At 34.5% G+C, this 22,094-nt stretch overlaps 1 protein-coding gene across 4 annotated transcripts in view; it reads left to right on the forward strand.

Moving 5' to 3' along the window:
- LOC105832567 (lachesin) overlaps positions 1-11,706 on the forward strand; it is a 73,781-nt gene extending 62,075 nt beyond the window's left edge. For 3 of the 4 annotated variants that reach the window (XM_012673660.3, XM_028193049.2, XM_036291652.1), the window contains 2 exons: positions 878-1,048; positions 3,567-11,706. In XM_012673660.3, the coding sequence (XP_012529114.1) occupies positions 878-1,048; positions 3,567-3,859 (464 nt within the window). In that variant the 3' untranslated portion in view covers positions 3,860-11,706. The remainder of the gene's footprint in view (positions 1-877; positions 1,049-3,566) is intronic. The other variant, XR_004964525.1, reaches the window with a different exon arrangement.
- The last annotated feature ends 10,388 nt before the right edge of the window (positions 11,707-22,094 follow it).

The raw sequence follows: 22,094 nt of genomic DNA on the forward strand, positions 1-22,094 counted from the left end.
ACAGTTTTTTTCAATTTTTTTGCTTTTTCTTGTAAATACATCGGTGAAAAGTCAACCGTTTCGGTATTATAAACCGTACGAGATGACAACGGGCATCAGCAACATATCGCAACGTATAATAACTTGGCTCAGAATCCCTCAAGAAAACTTTAGATAGATATAAGAGAGAATACTACTTATCCAGACTCGCGGAAATACCCTCACAGTGGATTTCCCCTCGCAAGAGCCAGACGTTCTCCCAGTTTAACACACGCTTAGCTATCCGGAGTTCCTCGCTCCAATGCATTCGTATGCAATTTCGTCTCGCGTGGAAGATACCTTTCACTTGTTTCCCATTATACGCAACTGTTTCAACGTGTAATAAGAAAGCATAGCAGGAAACGAGCGAAATATCTTATTTATGGTAAAAGACGTGGCTTCTTAGCATAGCGCATAACATAAGCATATTTAATAGTTTAATTGAAATAGTATTCAGACAAATGCATTTAATTAACGCAATAACGTCTGGCGCTTTTAAAATTTTATTCTGCTATTATTATCAAAGTCATACATATTAAAAAATCGAAATAATATTAAAACCAAAAATTAAATTTATTCGAAACTTAAAATTTCTTGAAATGATTTTAATCGGTATCAAAAAATAAAACACAATTAAAATTATATTTTGTGGTCATTATACATTTTTTAATTTTTTCTGTCCTGCACATAAACACTGTATTTCTTTCTATAATTTCACAGTTAATAAATGGTTTTTTATTGTTTCTCCCTACCAACCGATAAAAATACTGAATACGCAAACACGAGAAAAAAACAACATGCGACTTTCTGTTTGAATAGAACTGGAATAATCGAGTATACTCTCCGCTTTGTTCTCCAGGTGCGATGATAATATCGAGCGTCAGGCACGACGTTCAGACGATAACAAAGTCACCGTTCGAGGTCCTGATGATCCTCACGATCCGGAACTTGCAGAAAAACGACGTGGGAACGTACAAGTGCGCGGCCAAAAATTCCCTCGGCGAGGTCGAGAGTAGTATTCGATTATACGGTGAGTACACAGCGCGTTTTCGACCGTTATCAAATGAAGTTTCCCGCGGAGCCCATAAAGAATACCTAATTCGATTACTCGACGAAATGCAGTCAAAACGGGGAGAGAATTGTGTTATCCGCGCTGCATTTCGTTTCAATGCACGTGTACATTTGCAGATATAATCGCGATTCTTCCTACCTTTTCTCCCCCTTTTTTCTCTCTGTTTTATTCTTTCAGATAGTCGTAACACAAGGGATTAAGATTTTGTATCGTGAAATAAAATCTACAAATAGACCGCCAGATAATTGCGCGAAAGAGGTCAACAGTGAGAAGTTTGCTTTGCAAACTGTGAATGAGTTATTATACTTATAAACACCCTGCCGGGATTAATTTTCTGCTTGTTACAGCTGATAGCATCTATCTCGTTAATAATATTGTTTCGTAACATGTAATAATATCAAGCTAACACCATCTAAACTTTAAATTTGCTATAGAGAGTTGTATCTAATAACAAATAGCAGCAAAGAATCACGCAAGATTTCATTAAACTTTCATTTTTGAACTTTCAAAGACGACGCTAAGCAACTAACTATTTTAATTTTACTTTTTGCAGTACATTGCAAAAAGGCTTATAATAATTTAATTTTTCCTTAATAAAAAGCTAAACATTGTTATAATAATAAATATCTGAAACATTGAGCTATAATTTCCTATGTTTATTTGCATACAGATCATAATCCTAAATAGGAAGTTTAATAAAAAAATACTTTAATTAGTACGTATTCGGCAACTCTCTCCTACAAATCGCTTTACACGTCTACGTGTGGCTTGTGAGTGGAATGTTCTTGAACGTATTTGTGTAGCAAGGCTTTCGACTATTCGCAGAACGAATTACGACGTGAAAACGGCTTTTTGCCGTGTATTGCAACTCGGTTACATTAGTATCTCGAGAATCGTTACGAGAACGAAGAGAGGAACGGAATTTCCTCTCGCGCATGACCTGTTATTTCTACATTAATGTGGCGGGTCGCGAGGTTAACGAGTCCTCCGAGTACTCAGCGTGGAAATTGTTGTGTTCGGGTCTCCTTCCCGCTACCAGTAAACCAGCGTTCCGTGCCTACCTCCGTCGTAACTGATCGCGGGATGAGAGGAATAAGAGGGTTCCCTGCTTACGGCAAACACACCCTGCGTTTACAAGCATCGTCACTTTGCGGACGGAAATCTCCGCGGAGTTGCCTTTATATCGGCGGCAGATGCCCTTCGGTCAATCCTCATCTTGTCGCGACGTTGAATTTCTCGGCTAGCTAGCTAGCTAGCTAGCTAGCTTACGACCCTCCTGTCAGGTGTACGAGGACGGAAGGATGAGACGATAAGGCTGGCGAGTAATGCAACATACACCCATTTCATATATAGCATACGTAAATCGTCGCGTGTTATCGATCCATCGATTTCAAGAACGAGAGATCTTCATCCGGTGCGGTGGACGTAAGGATGACATATTTGCGTACGTAAATTTAAAGATGACGATACAAGAGAGGCGGTCTCGCCTGCATTCGCGTTTCTTACTCGCTTGTGTTAACAGGATCTTCCGTGAAATCGGAAATTTTAAACTCGCTAAAGAAGATAACGCGATCGATTTTTCCGAGGGGGCAATCTTCTCGAAAAACCCACCGTGGAATATTTTCCCTAAAGTCCGGTAGAAACTTCAGAAAGCACGCTATATGTATGGATACACGCACGTCCACCCCTATCTGGTATTAAACTCTGTACATGGGAATAACACGCATACGAGCCGAGCTGTTTTGTCTACAAGCCACCCAGGTTGACCTTTATTCCTTTATTCAAGAGATTCCCGATAGAAGAGAAAGTTTGTAGCATAAGCGTCAAAACTCTCGGATAAGTGTCGATAAATTCGCGACTCTACTACTTTTTGAAACAATACACTGAAAAGGGTTCTCGACTCGCTTTAGCGTCCGTCACAAAGCCACTACAAATAATACTTATAAGCCACTTATTAAATATGCATGTCGATTATTATTCTAATGTCTCCATAATCGTACAACTGAGAGAAAGAAATGGTTGCAATTACCGTGAATTATTTATAATTCATATTATCAATATTCATACACATTTTGATGTCAACTGTAATATACAACAGTAAACAAATTTTTAAAAATTATTACATTTACTACAATTGTGATTGCGTTTATCATGTAAAAGTTTATTTTATTTTTGTCATCCATATTTTGATATTTTTTATTATATTAATATTTAAAATAATATACTTGAAATCATAATTTACAGTAAAAATTTTCATAGTTGATAGAACTCTAAATATAAGGTTGCTATTACATTAACATTTTTTTATACTAATAATAATTATAAAAATAAAACTCCTAGCTATAATTATAGCTATAATCACAAACGCTTTTCTCTCGGTGCATTATAGGTAATTTTACATTCATAATTATAGATTTCTCTGTTTTAGTATATTTAGGTCCATCGAAGCCACGTATCTTCTTCTTTCTTGTTTCAGAGATTTCGGGACCGGCGAAAACGCAAACGCCACCGTGGCCGCCCTTCTACGACGAAGAGGACGAAGCGATGTTCGGTTCGGCGGAGATGGACAAGACGGAGAACAAGCCACTGGCGGTGGATAACACGGTCCACGGACACGTGGGTTATCCGTCGCTCATTACGCCGTCCTCCACGATCCGCGGCAAGAAACGACCGATAAGTGCCAGCTCGGGCGCTGATCCTTATCCACGACAGCTCTTCGTCCTGATATCGTCGCTGTTGTCGCTTCTAATCGTTCGCCGAAGATGGTGATGGTGATAAGAAATGGGGAAGAACCGAGGAATGAAAAACTTGATCGAGATATCCGTCGCTAGTGCTCGCGTCAACCGCACGTTGCGATTCTCGTAACGCGATCTCTCGCAACGGCACAATTCACTTTCGGAGAAGAATTATACGCGTTGTTGTACGCGATTAACACGATCCGACGACCGTAGACTCGAAGTTGTTTGTACAGCAAACTGCCGCGGAAAAAGAAAAATAGAATAGGTATTTGAGAAAATTCGGTGCTGTTCTCCAAACGTACTATATTTTAATTTTGACTAATCAGCGAGAAGCCGCTGCACCCGGCAGGCAAGGTTCGCGTAAGGTAAAAGCCCGCAAGCTTTAATCTTCATTGGCTATTCAGCAGAGCTTGCTCCGGCTCTGTGTACGGCAAAAACAACTTCGAATGGGCTTAAGTCGCCGCCGCCGACGACGACGTATCGTCTTCCCTGAGTGGCTTATTCGTAATTCGTAGACCTAATCAATGCATCGAAAGCTCGCGAAAGGGATGAACCAAGTGGTGCTGCAGATGGGAGCATTGCGGAGCATGTATTACATTGATCGTGATACTTAAATCGGAAAATCGATCGGCGGGTTAGTTAATTAAATTCAGAGATCGAATTCGGTACAGTTTTAACTTGGTTCCGTTCGTCATTGTCGCGGTATTAAGAATGCGGTCACCTAAATTTTCACCCGTGTGTAAATTTGAATCAGTGTAACGTGATCTCACAGATATCACCGCCTATCATCGATTTATCTGAACTCAACAGTGATTTACAAAATTGATACTAATATTAATTAAGCCGAACAACTTTTTATGTAAAATATCAACTTCTTCTCTATTTTGTTACGTGCATGAAAGCGTACGCGTTATATCAAATCAAATTGCGGGCTCTCAATCGATTAAATCGACGCTTAATAAAAGAGAGAAACGGACGCAAAAGGTAAGAAGGAAGACAAGAAAGCGATAGAAGACCGACATTAAAGGACGGACGGGTAAAGTCACCAATAAGGAGAAGAACATATCTTGAAATGAAGATAAATATTCCTGGAATAATATTCGCGCGGATCGAAAAGTCAGGTGCGTAAAACTTCTCAGTTTTCGGCGGCAATAAATCTGCGTGATATGTACATATTTACGTGTATTATACGGACACGCTCGCACGTGTATATGTGTGCATACGTCAGGGTAAATTAAACACATTCGTGCCACTTCCCCCTCCCCTCCCCTTTTCTCACCCAACTTCCCCGCTACGCTCTCCAATCGCGTGCGAGCGGCGTGGCGTTTCGTAGATAGTCCTTACGATTACGCCGGTGTAATAGGATATGTATCGCGAGTTTAAACGAGTATTGAAAGCTTTAAAGGAGTATCGAGCCGGAAGTAGCAAAAGACGTCATGTTTCGCGCCCGTCTTGGCGGACGCCCTCGATACGAATCGATCGCGGACGAGCGGCCGCAAAGTTGTTCGCCACACATCGCCTCGATCATGGACGTGCGATCGCAAACCCCTGTCCCTCTTCTGCAAACTTTCTTTTCTCTTCCACAAGGTTAACGTGCACTCGAGGGAGCTTTTTACAGCGCTCTCGGTTAGCTGCTCTCGAAGAGCGAAACTCTTCAGTCAACACGGAATTAAGTGTGTCTTTGGAGAAACATTTAGTGCTCCACTTTTTGAATGCGATTCTCCGTAGCGAAATGCTCTCCGATAGCAACGGGAAGTCGTTTTCAATGATTGTTCACTCGAGGATTTTGCTTTCGAGCACGGGCTCTCGTTATTACAACTTTCTTTCAGTTAAAATAAAATTGGATGATATTCATCGGGTATTTATACTTGAGAACTTTAACAGCAAGTGTCAATCGTGAATTTAACACAAACTTAAAAGCGATACAAAACTTGACTCTTGAAAGTTACATTTTCTACAAAACGTGGAAAAAATAATAAAAACCTGAAAAGCACTTTTTTTATAAAAGAAAAAAATATCGACAACTTTTATGAGTAACTCGATTGTAGAACACACATTTTTAGATACTTACTGTTTAAATAAATAAAATTAGAATAAATCAAATTATAGTTCTCGTTGTCGTATTGATCGATTTAACGGCAGTAAATTCATTATTTTACATCCGTCAAATTAATGAAAAGTGTTACATATAATGCTTGACATTTTTTATGATCATAACCAATCATTTATATTATAATCTATAGTTATATAAATCTAAAACTGATATTGAATTGATTTTTACTTAAAATCAACATAAAATAAAATTGTTTATATGGATATGAGAAATTACAAACTACCACATAAAATTAACATTTTTAATGAGAGTTAAAATATGTAAAAGAGATATCTATAAAACGCTAAAAGTGCTTCACAAAAACCTATGTTGTGCATAAATTACAAACTATAATGAGATACGAGCAAATCAATCAAAATGTGATAAGTCAATAAAAATTTCGCCAATCGCGCGTCCTATGATCAGGAAATAATATCTGATTACTTATTTCCAGTGGATGAGCAAACAACTATAACTGTTCGATAGATCAGTGACGATCGTTCTCTGGGATGAGTTACTTCGAGCAAATATGCAGAATTCATGTGTGGAAAAAAGAATGTGAGAAACAAAGAGTAAGAGAAAAAAGCGAGAAAGAGAGAGAGAGAGAGAGAGAGAGAGAGAGAGAGAGAGAGAGAATAATTATATTTTTATATTTCCACTGTAGCGTGCTTATGTTTTGTGTTAATAGTTTTTTAATTACTATCAAAGCTTTCTCCATTCCAATCGTTATCATTGTGACATTCGGTTCCCACAGTAATTTCTTTAATTATACTTGATGTTACAATAGCAAACGTCGTGATGTAATGGCGTATCCAGATTGGACGTTCCAATTCCGCTTTCGGGTCTCCATTCTGTTTTCAGACGAAAATCCCCAAAGTGGATCTAACACAATCGTGGAAAGATAACAGAATCGATCGCGTCGATTCCCGCGCACCACTCGCTCCACGAGTTTTGTATTCACTAAATAAATCGGGCGTCCCCGTGGGTGCTTGGTTTTGAAGTTTTTATGGTAACTAAAATTGCGTCTCGTTACGCTTCGCGATTCATTTTCGGTACTCGCCGCCAGCTCTCTCGCAGGAGCGTCATACGTCCCCAATTTTTATTAAAACCTTCATGTATATCTCAAATCGATTTGTTCTTCGCAATCGGTTCGCCCACATCTAATTCCTCTTAAACATCGTGCAAACTTTTTTCACGTAGTACACGACGGGAGTTAATCCTTTCGCTATCCTACTTAATTTAAAAGTAAAGACTATAATGAAGTTGCAGATAGTTTGTAGTTTCAAAGTGATATTGACGTAAAAAAAGAAAGAGAGGAGTTTTAATGGTAAAATAGTTATAAAGCGTTCGCCAGCGTTGTTCAAAATGCACAACATAATGGAAGTACATTAAGTGATGTTTGGGATTAAAAAAAAATTTACGTTTACTTTATATATTCTCGATATTGTAGATTCACGTATTGCTCCGTTGAAACATCGCATCTGATAAATTTGTCACCTGCAAGGTTTTTCCTGGGAAGTCCTTCAATTAACTACTGTCCCATTTCGCGTCCGATATAATATGCGACGTGCCACATTCGTCACTGCAGTCCAAATGGCTGGTCGCAAAAAAAAAAATCCTGATTCGCGAAGCGTCCTCAAGCGTCCTCACGAGAGCCAATGAATGGTCGCTCTCTCGGTGGCAGAAAAAAACCATTGAGAAAAAAAATCGTGACGCCGCCGCTTTTTCCCCCGACGGGCCAAATCGCGCTCGTTTGCGACACGCCGCCCCGTAACCTACGGGGTCGCGAACGAGCGTGTTCCCTCTTATTTCGTCAGAGGGAATCCTCGTTCCATAACGATTATCGTGTCTCTTTCTCTCTCTCTCTCTCTCTTACTCATTCACTCACTCACTTACTTACTCACTCTCTGGCGGCGTAGGAAAACGGCGGAGAGGCGAGCCGCCTCTCTCGGTCACCGTGAGAAATTATAAGGGCGAATCCGCCTTTAAGGACTAGAGGAAGAAGATCTTAGTTCCTCCATAAATAAACACAACTGCCCGCGCAGCTGGCGCGGACGTAATTCATCGTGAATTAATTTAAGGGCTACCGCCACCTCTCTCCTTCATTGCTCTCCTCCACTTCTGGCTCCCTCTCCCCTTTCTTCCGTCCCACGTTTTCATTAGAAGGCCCGCCATGCCGAGGCCGCCATTTGGCAGCTCTCGCTTTTATGCTGATTTTATTTCCCTTCTTTCGCGAACTCGGGCATCCACGGGGCAATTGTGCGGTATTATTATCCGCTACGAGCCGTGGTGGCATGAACGACCGCATGACATACGGCCCGTCGAACCGAGTGAAGTCCAGAATGAAGATTTCATAGTTCGCCAAAGGTCCTGCTGCCTTCCTTCCCATCCTCGTCCTCATCACCACCTCGTTCTCGTCGTTAATATCATCGTGGTGCCCGAAGACTTTATATGACTTCCAAACAAGCTTACCGTTTGGACTTCATCGCGTAGTCCAATCGTCTTTATAAAGTTACAACTGCAGCTGCAGTTGCAGCACCTCTTCGTGCTGGTCCCCCCCAAACCATCGCTCTTTCTCTCTCTCTCTCTCTCTCTCTCTCTGGCTGTGGCTGCTCGTAGATTTCTGTCCCTCTGCCCCTCTCTTCCTCACTCCTCGGCCATTCGCTTAATCTCCGTCGGTTACGCTTATTAAAGTCCCGAGAGGTACGACGTGTAAGTCCGTCGAGGCGATATACACGGGGGACGCGTATAGTTACGTATGCGCGCTGGTTGCACGACTGTTGGTTTATCGCGCGCTCGCAGTCGGTGCTTCTCGCCGTTTCGACGTGCCAGACGAAGGGCACAGTTTCAGAAGTGCACACTCCAACACGTCGCCAACGAGGAACGATCAATGTAATTCGGCGACTCGTCGCGAAGGGACAAATATCCTATTTATGCATAATACGTGTAACATTTCCTCCGTTTTGTCTAATTTGTGAAATGATATCATTCACATAACCCATGATAAAGCTGCGCGAAAGCAATTACCTCAAAAATTATAACGCGCACAATTTGAAATTTAAAATTGATTATTCTAATTGATAATGCTGTCGATTTGAGATTGATGGATTAACTTTCTTTGTTTACAATATTAATTACAATAGCGATAATGATTTTAAATATCAGTTCTTCTTCACTTCGCTTCAACGTTGATATATTTTGGCACTTTAACTGCCAGACGATTTGGGATTTTTCTACGACACGATCGAACAGCTTCGAGAAGTTTGTTTTATGAGTCTTAAGTGGGTCGATTGAACTGGTATAAAGTTTTAAGAGTTTTGGAGAAGGAGAATTAGCCAACTTCCTTTTATCTGTGTGAATTATCGCTTTTGTGAATCGTTCCTTTTGACATTTACGTTGACACTGTGTGAAATAATGCTGTTTTTATACTTCCCAATGTTTTTCTTTACGATATTATACATATGATATATACCTCGATGCAAATTTCATTTGTTTTACTTTATTTCAATTATATAATACTGTCGTTCGATCGATCTTTTTTTTCGTACAGAATGTCGATGTACTATACGATTCCTGAACTTTCTTCCTTTTTTTTTTGTTGCGCAGTATAGCCATGCTTATCTTTTCCATGGGTTCTCTTTTATTTACTTTTAGTTTTCGCAACGTGGCTTGTTGCAGTCGTTAGTTTTTCTTTGCGCTTATTGAGTCGTAAATAACATATCTTCCTTATCGAACGAAAACACCGTTGCAAAAAAACCTATCCAAATACCTGTTCTAGAATTTTTCGCTCTTCGTGCAGTAGTTTTCACAATCGAGTTTCGAGGCTGTGTTAACTTACATACATATACTCGCGCGCGCATATACACATACACACGTATAAGAAATAACTAGATTCAAAATATTTTCTTTTTATATTATGTTAACATGATATATCATAAAAAGAAAAATAGCAGGAATTACAGAAATGTTACTTTTAGAAACAAGTAAAATTTTATTATGCATAAATTGGCGAGTGCAAATTCGAGAAAAAGAAAATCTTATCGAAAAAAAAAAAGATCGATTAAAGTAGATTGTATTACTGCACGATTTTCGCGATATAGATATATTTTCTCTTTCAATGTCCGATCATACGGATAATCGGATTTTCCGCGCTTATTCTGCGACTTTGAGTTCGTTGACGGACAGTATTGGGATACAGTTCTCTCAGAAGTGAAATGTGTTATGGATGTAAGGGGGAGAAACGTTCTCGCGCGAGAGCTGCCGATGAATTTTCTGCGTAACGGGGTACAAGGCCACGACAGCCACCCTTGAAATCCCAAAGTCATCCGCCATGAAGATTATCACTGGCGGTTATCCAGCAGCTGCACGTCACTCGGCAAGTCCTATCCGGCGGCTCATCACATTCCTCCTTTCGCGCTTCCAAATACTCCTTTAGACTGCAGTATCAGACAATACGAGAAAACGGAACTTTGAATACGTGGAAAACTGTTAATGGTGTGCATGATGCGAAGGATGATTTCACAATTCTTTAAGGAATATTTAAATCCTTCCCCCATCCCTTCTCTTCCAGCGCCGTTAAGCTTTAGAATCGGTATCGTAAAGCTGTATTTTATTAACATCAGAAGAGCCGAGATAAAATAATACCATTTTTATTAGATTCAATAGACCGTCTTCGATTATCGGTACATTACATATCTTTAAAGTTTAAACATATCAATATAAACAAATAATAATAAAATTTAAAAAATGTTATCTTAAAATAAGTAATTAACTTAGATTATCAAAGAGGCCTTGATCCGGCAATCATTCACGTATATACTGTCAATGTTTTATTTATCTACAAACTTGAATCTTTTAGTCATTTAAAGGCTTTATATTTTAATAAAAACTTTCCTTTAATTATGCTTTCCATCTTAATAAGAAGTTTCAATACAAAGTGTTTTCTTAGAAATTAAAATTTAATGTATTTAAAAAGAAAAAAATTATAGAAAACAAAAAGTGTTTTTCAATACAGTCGATAGAGATACAAGTGTCTCGATTCTTCTGGTGTTAACTGGAGATTTCCTGTTGTGTTTTAATAGACACGATGTATTATATACTTTTTGTAAAATAATAAAAGTCGAATACACGGTTAAAAGGCGTTCCTTAGTTAGATTTATGTAAGTCATGATGTGTGACCCAGGATCTTTTTGATCCTGACGGAGGATCACCTCGCGAGACGGAAATGTGCTTTAAGAATTCTTCGAGAGAAATGCTTACATGCGCTTGTCGATGAGTGTTCGAGAATTAAATGAATTGCATTCTCATTATTTACAACCGCAATCGAAATTCGACTTGTACATTAAGAGAAGAAGTTGCAATTCTGCGTTGTTAAATCGTATCCGAACGAGTTATGCGAGTATTATCTCGAGATGACGAGATGCTGCTTGTGTAAAAAAAAAAAAGTTCGACCATCGACGATGTATACCAAACCTAAACGCTATCATCCTGTATAAATAATAATCGCGAAGCCGTAATAGCATTCGATATGATTTTTCGACGGCATCGTTTTCCGGCGCGCAATATACATAGTGCTCGCGTAAATTTTGTACGTACGTGCAATCGGTCATTTCGGTAAAGATTAAAAATGAGACGACGAGCGACAAACGGATTGTATAAATATAGTCATGTAAGAAGGTAGTGGAAAATAATTCTGTAAATAATTGTGAAGAAAACAAACACTGTAACCAAGTATCACGGCGGAATAAAGATGGAGCTTCATGTTGCATATGAAGCTATCGATAAGATCTTGCATACGTTATTGTTTGACTCCATCATTGTTTTTATTAGTATAATGATCCATTATATTATACCTGAAATTTCTTTACAAAATCGTCGCAATTATATTCTTATAAATATCAATTTAAAAAAAGTTTATATACACTCTATTAATTTAATGTATACCGCCCATAAAATGATTACTTCAAAATCGCATATCTTTATTTTTTTTTTGCGGTAATTTTGCACGTCAGAACAGACTCAAGCATAAAGGTAAGTTTGCACAAAATATTTAACGAGTAGCTAAATTGAAATTGTAATATTTTTCTAATAATGTATTGTTGATGGAGAAAATCGGTGTTTTTCATTTTTGAAACATTGAAGACAAGAGACAACTAATAAACGCTACTAGTATCAACATTAATTGTACTCATTGATTTTTTATAAAAGATTTCGTTTAATAAAACATTTACATTGTTTTAAATAGGTGCGTGCATATTTAACATATTTTCCCAAAATGTGCGAAAACTGAGACAAAATCCACTTCACAGTATATCGCCAACCGTTAAAATTCTGTTAATACTTTAACTCAAAGATGTCATCTAAAAATCTTTTATCTAAGAAAGATAAAAGTAATAACTTTTCAACGATAAAAAATTAACTCAAATTTATGTAATTATTATCATCATGTAAATAATAGATAGTAAAAGTGAGAAAAGATCATTTTTAATGAAATATTTAGACGTTGCACTGCATTTTATCTCGAGGTACACGCGCGATGATAGTCCAATATACTTCAAAAATTTAATATTGAGTACATACGTCAGCATAAAATCAAGCACAAAAAACTCGCGATCTTTGTAATTCAATAAAGAGCATAAATTCTTTTTAAATAAAATATGAAAACATTTTTTGTTTTAATCGTTTAGTTAAGCAAGCTTTCTTATCAAGATAAATAATATGTATTGCGATACTCTTCTCTAAAGATAGTAAAATCTCATGTTGAAAGAATATTGAATGATCAATTTAATATCAACGCTTTCCTCATTTAAAAAGGTTAAAAAATTTTTTTATTAAATCTGATATAATATAGATTATAGTCAATATCATTTTTATAAAATGCATTTCTAGATGTAAAATTTGATATCCTGCCTCGATAATTTATTGTATAATATAGGGTGAATATCAAATATCATGTCTAAAAATATATTTTGCCATAAATATCGGTATTGTATAATGATGGATTTTGCACTGTATGGTATTTAAATTAAATATTGACTTTTAAATATGTAAAGTATGGGGTGCATATAAGAATGGAAAAAATGCTTTTCCAGCAAATTACTTTTAGGCATTATTTATTTGTTGTGTAATAATAATTTAATTTTGATTTTTTTTATATTGATCATAACTTTTAATTTATTACTTTCGTATAGAAATTATTTTCTTTATAATATAAACGTATATTACAAACAATTATTCAATGTCAATTATTTTATTTTTTATTACTACTGAATATCAAATATATAATATAATATATCATTATAAATACATATAAAAATAATATTTTTGATAAAGTATGTACAGTTGGAAAATTTATATTTTCTTGTTAAAAATATCTTGATTAAAATTTTTAAGTAAAAATTTAACATATTTTCTCATTACTTTAACTTTAACATATTGCTGTAATGTTATAATTCAAGCAAAATTTTAAATTATTAGAATAACTAAAAAATGTAAAAGTAACATAATATGCACGTATTTTTAATTGTACACAATAAATATAAACATCATTTATTCAAAAGTTCAAATATCATCAAATATTATTTTAAAAGATTCTCACAGTTTTTTTTATCAATTTGAATACAAATATTTCAAATCGTTATATTGTTAACATTTTAAATTATTATTATTCAAAAACTCTAACCATCTTGGTATTTTTTTTGAGAAAAAGTTAATAAGTCAAAAAAATTTAAAAAAATGTCTCAATGATTCTGTTACAACGCGATCGCGGAATCTATTTATATAATAATTGCCAATAATACATTTGACAAACGTTTTAAAGCGTCGTTTAAGCTTCGCGTCTCAAAAAGAGAAAAATGCAACTTTTACTGTAAATATTCGCATCAAATACAGGTCTTCTCGAATGCACTTTAAAAATATGTCTAGCGAGTGGACGAAGGCACACATGCATTGCGGTTGGTTATTTGGATTTCGACGCGACGGTGGATGGCGGATGATGGTGGGACGAGAAGGGGTTACGGGTCGAATGGAAAAATTCGCTCGATATTATTTCAAACTTCTTTGAAACACGGGGTAGATATGCCAGACTCGCCGGTCTTTCACGCACGTGCGGCATAGGGTAACAGTCAAACACTTGGCACCAGCCGGCGCCGGGTATGTGACATGAATATTTGTTTCTAATAAGATATGCTGCTTCGCCAGCGCCATTTGACGCACCTCTCGCCGTGCTTACGTTACAACTATCGTTCGCGAGATGACGCGATCCAGTTTTGTGATCGATTTTTCTATCAGACAGATAAAACGAACGTAATTGAATATCGAAGTTATGTTTGGACGACTTTAATTTGCCGTTTAGTCAGCACAAAGCCGCAACGTCGCAAAAAAATTCGCTGCGCTGCGCAAATTTACAATCCGAATTACATCCCTTGTCCACTTGCCAATATGTTGACGATTTTGCTGTCAGATAACATTGGAAACAATTTCCACAAAAGTCAAACCTAAATTCAATAAAACTTCAAAAAAACTAAACCCAAAAAACTTAAAAGATACAAAGTTATTTGCAGTGTTACCTCAACATAAATATGAAAACTAAAATGTTTCCTTAAAAATGTAATTGTAAAAATAATAAAACAATTATAGTAAAAAAATAAGTAAACAAAAATATATACCAAAGATTATCTAATATTTTTTATTGCAATGCAATTTCAACTTTTTATTATGTTCAATAAATAATTAGATTATGTAGTTATAAGATAAAGCAATGCTAGGAATAAATCAATTTTAATATATTTACATCAATTAAGAAATGGGATCCATTTTTCATATTGGATTTTGATTACTCAATTATAACAGTAAAGTTCATCTTGCAACATTAATTGCAATTCAACTTTTTTGACTCGCTCTTCTTTCTCCAGTGTAAACTTAATTTTAATAATCCTTTTTTTAAGAATAATATATTTTTCAATATGTAGTTTTTTTAAGCCTCTATATCTCCGTTTGTTTATCTCCATTTCTATTTTTTAATTTCACATTATATGTATGTAAAAATTTCATAAAGAAATGTATATCAAGACTTATGTATAAGAGAGAAATTTTCAACAACTTATTCATAATATAAGTAGTATCCAGTAATAATGTTGTTTCATATGCATCGATTCTTCAAGGCAACTCATAAGATGATTATCCTGTAAACCTGGAAATTCGCGAAATTCTACGCACATAGTTTCCCTTATAGCGTATACTCCGTGGAATTTCCCTTCGAGGCATCGACCGGAAATGCTAACAATTGGCGTGCTAGCAACAACGAGAACTAATAATCTCGATCGAATCGACTGACATCCGGAATGTTTAATTAAGATTTGTGAATAAACCAATGCATATTGCAAGAATTTCTACTGCAATAAAGCAGCTCACATTCATTCATAAACATCAAATTTCATTCAGAACACATACGGCTCAAATATTTCTAATTGTACATTATATATTAAATCATAATAATACAAACGCATATATATAAAAAATAAATGTATAAATAAGATAAAAATAATATTACTTTTAGGATTTCAAGGAATTAGCTTCTTTAAAATTTATATCAAATTTTATCGAGTTTGACTTTTGTTGAAATAATTTTGTATATTATCTAACAACGAAATTGTCGGCACATCAGCAAGGCATGTAATTCAACTTGTAAATTTGCGCAGCATTTATTTCCGACACATCGTGGCCTTGCGACATCGTCGAACCTCCTTCACCTCGGATTAACCAGATGCTCTGCTCAGGTGGCGAAAGGAGAGATCACGAGCCTTTTATGGGGACGCTTCGCGTCGCATTAACGACGAGATGGATCACGTCTCTCCACGCTCGTAAAGTAATGCGCGCCGGACTTTGTTTAGATCCTTCTCCGTAAAAGTGCACGTAAGCCGTTCCGTATCTCTGCCTCTCTATTTTTCACCTCTCGCATTCTCTCTCTTTCTCTCCGTTTCAAGCTCCGGTCAACCCTCCTCAAGCGGTTTTCCACGTTTCTCTTTCTCCTTTTTTTTTTCATTTTATTTATACGTCACCCTTTATGGGAGAACACTCCTCGTGCGTCCGACTATCGTCGTTCGGCACGGTCGTCACGGTCGACGGCAGCAAATTGCATCCAGGTCCTTTTCCTTTTTTCAGTATTACGCATGCGATGGCTTCGGCGGCCCTCAAGCGACACGTACGCGAATCCTCGTCTCATTTTCCCGATTTGATTAACTCGTACAAATGACGCAAACCCGCAAATATAACGAAGAATATTGAATAGCAATTGTTAGAATAATGTATATACAACGTTAAATTTCGGAAAATATTTCTCAAAATTAAAATTACAGTTTGCATGTATAGTTCATGTCTCCCGATTTAATTAATAATTGCATATGATATTAATATCAGTGTTTTATAAACTTTAACTTATCAAACAATCCCTTGAAATAATGAAAACTTTATCAAATTTTATTATAGTTAATTTAAAAAATCAATAAATTATTTTAATACAACTTCACGATGGTATGTAATCTTGTAGAAATAAGTAAACAAATATATTATTTAGAAATCAGTTAAAAAATTAGTTATTATTAATGTAATACATTAAAAATAAAGAGATATCTCTGGCCCAATATAAACTCATTTTATCTTCATAAAAACTAAAAATAAATAAAATGTTCGCTGACATAATTTTCTTGTACATTATTCACAACTATTTAGACAAAAATTAAAATAACCACATCCCGGTTCCAATATTGTTTCATAACACATAAAATATAAGTATTTTAAAAATAAATACTAATAATTAAATATAGATCGCGCACAATTATTGATAAAAAAATTTGAATTTAAAACAGTGTTTCGAAATCAATATTAACTTATTATATCTCACAATAGACACATAGTATTTTATTTGTATTTTGATTTAATTATTCAATTTATTTTCTGTAATAAATATTATTACATGTTTCTAATATAATTATATATTTCTTTTATCGATGAATCGATATGTATCACTAACTTTCTTTTTTTATCCCTGTTTTCCACAATCTGACAAGGAAAGATAGAGAACTAATTATATTAAGCAGCAAACTCGACTAGAAAAGAATTATCCCTTTTTTTTCTTATTAGATGACATTAAACAACTTGTCGCGCTTATATAAAAACAAAATGTTAGTGTTATATTGTTTGTACTTTTTAATCTCCCGTTGTTCTGCCTGTTTTATATTGCTCTTTGTTATCGGATCAATGCGACGAATCCCTTTCTCTTCTCTCGATCTCGTTTCGCTCACCTGGGATACTCCAAGAGCACAAGTCAATCTGGTTAGTAATTACCGAGAGAGTATCTCTCAGTTTGAGCCAATGTTTCCTCCCGGTTTGTTCTCGTTCTGATGCGTAAATAAATAACAAAACCTTATTTTTTGTTTAAGTAGAGAAGATTTTAGATTGCTAGAATTTTAATTCAAAACTCGGAATTATCAAATTAGAGTCGTCAAATACATATGTTATACATATATTTCTTACATTTCCCTCTTCCTCTCATTATCTTCTTTTACTTTTTATTGATCCAGTATTTATATTATTAATAATAATTATTATATCACAATCATATAATCTGCAAATATTAAATTTATTCTTGAGAGAAAGAGAGAGAGAAAGAGAGAAAGCGAGAAAGATTCATCTATTAATATTAAATCATATTAGAGTTCAAGAATGACTTCAATTTGAATTTCTTGCTAGAAATATAAATACAGGCTTAAGAATTTTAGAAGAAAAACGCGTGGCGAAATACAATCCATTTCTATGCGTTGACATGATAATAATCGACTGTCGATTAGCTGTCACGATTGACACGATAAATTGCATCTCGACCTTCTTTTCTTTCCGATTGGTATGCTGACCGCTTGTGATATGTCCACTTCTCTATTGGATGTGACTTCTCGTATCTGCACATAGCATTTTAATTAATAAAATCGATCGTAATGAATAATCCAGTTGTCGATAACGACATCTAACATTTGCTAAAAAGAGTTCAAGAAAAGAACTCAAGAATTATAAACGCATAGAAAAGATATAAATATCTGCAATATCTATCTATCAATCTATCTATCTATTTATGTATCTATTTATTTATATATATTTCCATGTCATGCGTTCTCCAACTAAAATTCTTAAGTTTATATTTATAGTTATACAATTTCTATATCGAGAAATTCAAATTGAAATCAATCTTCAAATACAATTTAATAAATAAATCTGTTAAAAATAAATTTTAATATTTGTATTATAATTACATTAATATTAATTTAAAGATATAAAAGAAATAAAAATATATTATATGGATTATATATATGTACATATATTATATATATAATATATAAATTTATAATATACTATTGTAGAATTTTTTATAATGTCTAAATATTAAAGACACTATTTTAAGATCCCGTCACAAAGTGACGTAAATTTGATCACGTATGTGTGTAAGTTCAACGTTTTTCTTGATGGTAAAAGTGAACCAGCGCTTGGTGATAAGACGATTTCGTTTGTACGCAGAGGAACGTAATCCTGAGTTATGCGATACCTTGCCATCCTCGAAATACTTCTTGAGAACGACCTATTTCGATACAGTTAGTGAAAAATGATACGCCGATTATGAAAACCACTTTGTAACCAGTGAATAAAACTATTTTTCAACATAAACAATGATTTTTTATACATAAAAAGAGAGAATATATAGTGCTCTTAAAATCATTAAAATATTACAGTAAAACTAGGAAGATTCACAATTATCAATTTAAATAAATCTATTTTTAACATATCATTATTAAAGCTCAAAATTGTTTCAAAATTGCGTTCTTTTATATGCTCCTACCAATTCATAAATTTGATCTAAACTAAAAATTTATTTTACTGTCCGTTGAAACAATTCAGACTTCTATCTGCTGCAGCTAGTACTTAGCCAGTTTTCCATCTAGGGAAAGTAAGCGTCATAATTTAAGTATGTATTCTCAGGCAAAGAATGCTAGAAAGAGCTATTTATAAATAGATTTAGGAGAGAAAAGCACGATGACATATAAATACTTTTTAAACAAGATAACTAAAATTTATAGATGTGGAAATTATTCTACCAAAAACAGTTTCTTCTATTTCGTAATTTTTCTAATATAAAAAACATCATTAATAATTAATGTAAAAAATGTATAATGCTCTACACAAAGTTCCCGTAATAAGAAATCTGAAAACAGGGTTTTCCGTAAAAAAAATTGGCTTTGCCCACGTTAATACTTCCAGATTTTATCAATTTTAAAAAGAATTTGTTCGTTTTATAAAGAAAAATAAAATTCTTGATAGCTACATATCGGGAGAATCATCGGCAATAACGACGAAGGAGGAGAAACAGCGTTCAGGAAGAGAATGAAAAAGGAATAAGAAAGGAAGAAGATACGCAGCGCCGTCATTATTATGAATGAGATTTACACTGGCTGACAGACGGCCGAATATTTCAGTAGGTAAACCAATATATCCTCGCCTGTGCGCACGCCCCCCCGCACATGCAAATAGAGCAGGTTGGCCAGTACGTGGCAAATATTTGTTTAGACTTTTCGTCGACGTGCCGGCTCAGGATTGCATCGACGGTAAAGACGGAGCTTCCCAACGCCCATCCGAAATTCGCGCCAGTTTTAATATCATCTTGAATTTACATGGCATTCATTATAACACAAAGGTACTCGTGAATGGCTTTCGCCAAAGAGCTTTCGCTCGAAGAAGAATCAATTTTAATCATCCTATCCGAGATGTCAAAAAAGTGAAATATTATTAAGTAAAATGTAAAGTAATATAATAATAGAAATGTAATAGAACTTAAAATAGAATTAATATGAACTATTCCTAATACGATATTTCATCACGATCGAAATTCTATATTTATTCATTTAAATCGTTATAATATCTCTAAAAACGGAGATGGAAATTTTCGTCTTTAATTGCAAATTAAGCACATTAAAATAATCTATTAGAGTATAAATTTAGTTAACCATTTGTCAGTTTCCATTAACATATAATATATTAATTGTATTTATTGCAACAATTTTCAACACTGACTGCCAAAAATATAATACTGTTATTAAATTTAATACAAATATTTTTGGCTATATACAATAATAAAATTGGACTGTGCTATTATAGCTGTTATCAATAATGTCTCTCATTATGTTTTGTATGTATCGCGTTATATTTACAGTAAGAAAAACTTGGATAGCAGAAGCATAAGTAAAGCAAATAGCTCAAGTTTTCAAATTACTGCAAAACTGTATAATATTCTCTCTTAGGTCCGTTTCTACTAAGATGGATTAACTTTAATCTCGATCTAACTTACTTGTTATCTTATTCTAATTCCAAAAATTAGAAAAAGATAAAGAATAAGTTAAAATTAATCTCTGCTGGTAGAAACGAATCCTAGTCAAATAAAAATAGAAAATATACATATTAAATATGTAATTATTTAAATAATATTCCAATTCGACAACAATCTTAATATCCATTTATGTTTAAAAAATATTCTACTTTTATATTATCTTCTAGGATATTTTATTTGCGATTTCTTCACAATGGTAGATGAAACTAGTGTAGGCGATTTTATTTCTCCTCTTGCCTTCTCGTTATCTTGTGATGCATCGAGTTGCCAGTGTCCTTTTATTTTACAGCAATCATGCGGAGAGAACGAACAATTACTGAACGGCGGGAACAAGAGTCACTTCATGCTCAGCAATTTCCATGTGTCGCGTACTTTTATCACGTTGAAGATTATCGACGCAAGCGCGTATATGCTTGTTAAATTTTAGCTGATGTCTGCTCGAAATACTGTCAATATTGCTAAGATCATGAGCATTACAAATTATAGCGTCAATTATGCTTGAAGTGACAAAAAAATTGGAGAAAAAACCAGATAGAATAAAATTGGAGGCAGAAAATAGATAAAAAGATATAGATAAAAAATAATACAGAATTATTTCAAGCATCAGTATTATTGTAAAATAAGTTATGCAATTATTTAAGAACAGGATTAGATAAGTTATATTTCCAATCATTATCTATGTATCAGTGTCTATAGATTTTTCCATAACTTTGTAGTTTTTAAGTTATGTGTGAGTTCTTGTCTAATGTCTACACTAATTCTCTTACAAGAAAAGTCATTGTTTAATATCGCGTTTAATATTATTAATAATAATGTACACTATATTAGTAATATAATTATACTTGTTATTAAGTGATCGTAGCTTGCCTAGTAAATATTATTGCTTATATTAACCAATAATAAATAAAAAACACTTGTATATACCCAAATTTTTTGTAAAAAATTAAGTATTATATTTTCTTTAAGAAATATTTAAGTTGTAAAATATATACATTTGAGTCAAATTGAACTCTTTGCTGTTTTTAATTGATCATTTGCGAATAAGTGACGAAAGAAAACATATTTTCCTGATGTCCTTTTTTCAATATTGAGGAATAATGGACGTTATCGATTGACACGACAGAATCGGAATATCCGGGAGACGAATGTACAGTTGAAATTGAGAGTTCGAACAAAATGAGAATGACAAGCGCAAAGCCAAAGAAGAGGACTCACTCCAGGACTGAAAGAAAATGATCGAAGAGAACTCATTGATGCCGCAGCACAATGGACGGGGTTCACTTTCTTCGACGAGCCTCGTTAATCAGTATCGCGTACCGATTTCACAAGAGACAGACAAGAGAATCGCATTCTCTTATATGTTATTACCTGTCAACACTTTTAATAATTTCCGTAGTTAGCACAAAATAATAAGTGTTTCGATCTTAATATCTTTAATTAATTTTAAGGTAATACGTATTACGAAAATCGCTGTTAAAGTCTTTTTCATTGCATGATAAACTCTTTTCAATAAGTCACGAAAAAATCTTTTAATGAAATAGTTTAATTACGTATTAATATATGTACAAAAAGCGTACATAATATTTATTTATATTAGAGACACGTGAAAAAATATTGATTCTCCTGTCAGCTCGCGCCAATCTCCATTCTATTTCGATGTGTAATTGTGTCAACTGCCACATTTTTTTCAAGAAGTCAAAAAAGACAACTTTTACTAACAGTTTTGCGAAAGCCATTTGTCGTCGCTTT

This window comes from Monomorium pharaonis, chromosome 9, assembly GCF_013373865.1.
Source record: "Monomorium pharaonis isolate MP-MQ-018 chromosome 9, ASM1337386v2, whole genome shotgun sequence".
Lineage (NCBI taxonomy): Eukaryota > Metazoa > Arthropoda > Insecta > Hymenoptera > Formicidae > Monomorium > Monomorium pharaonis.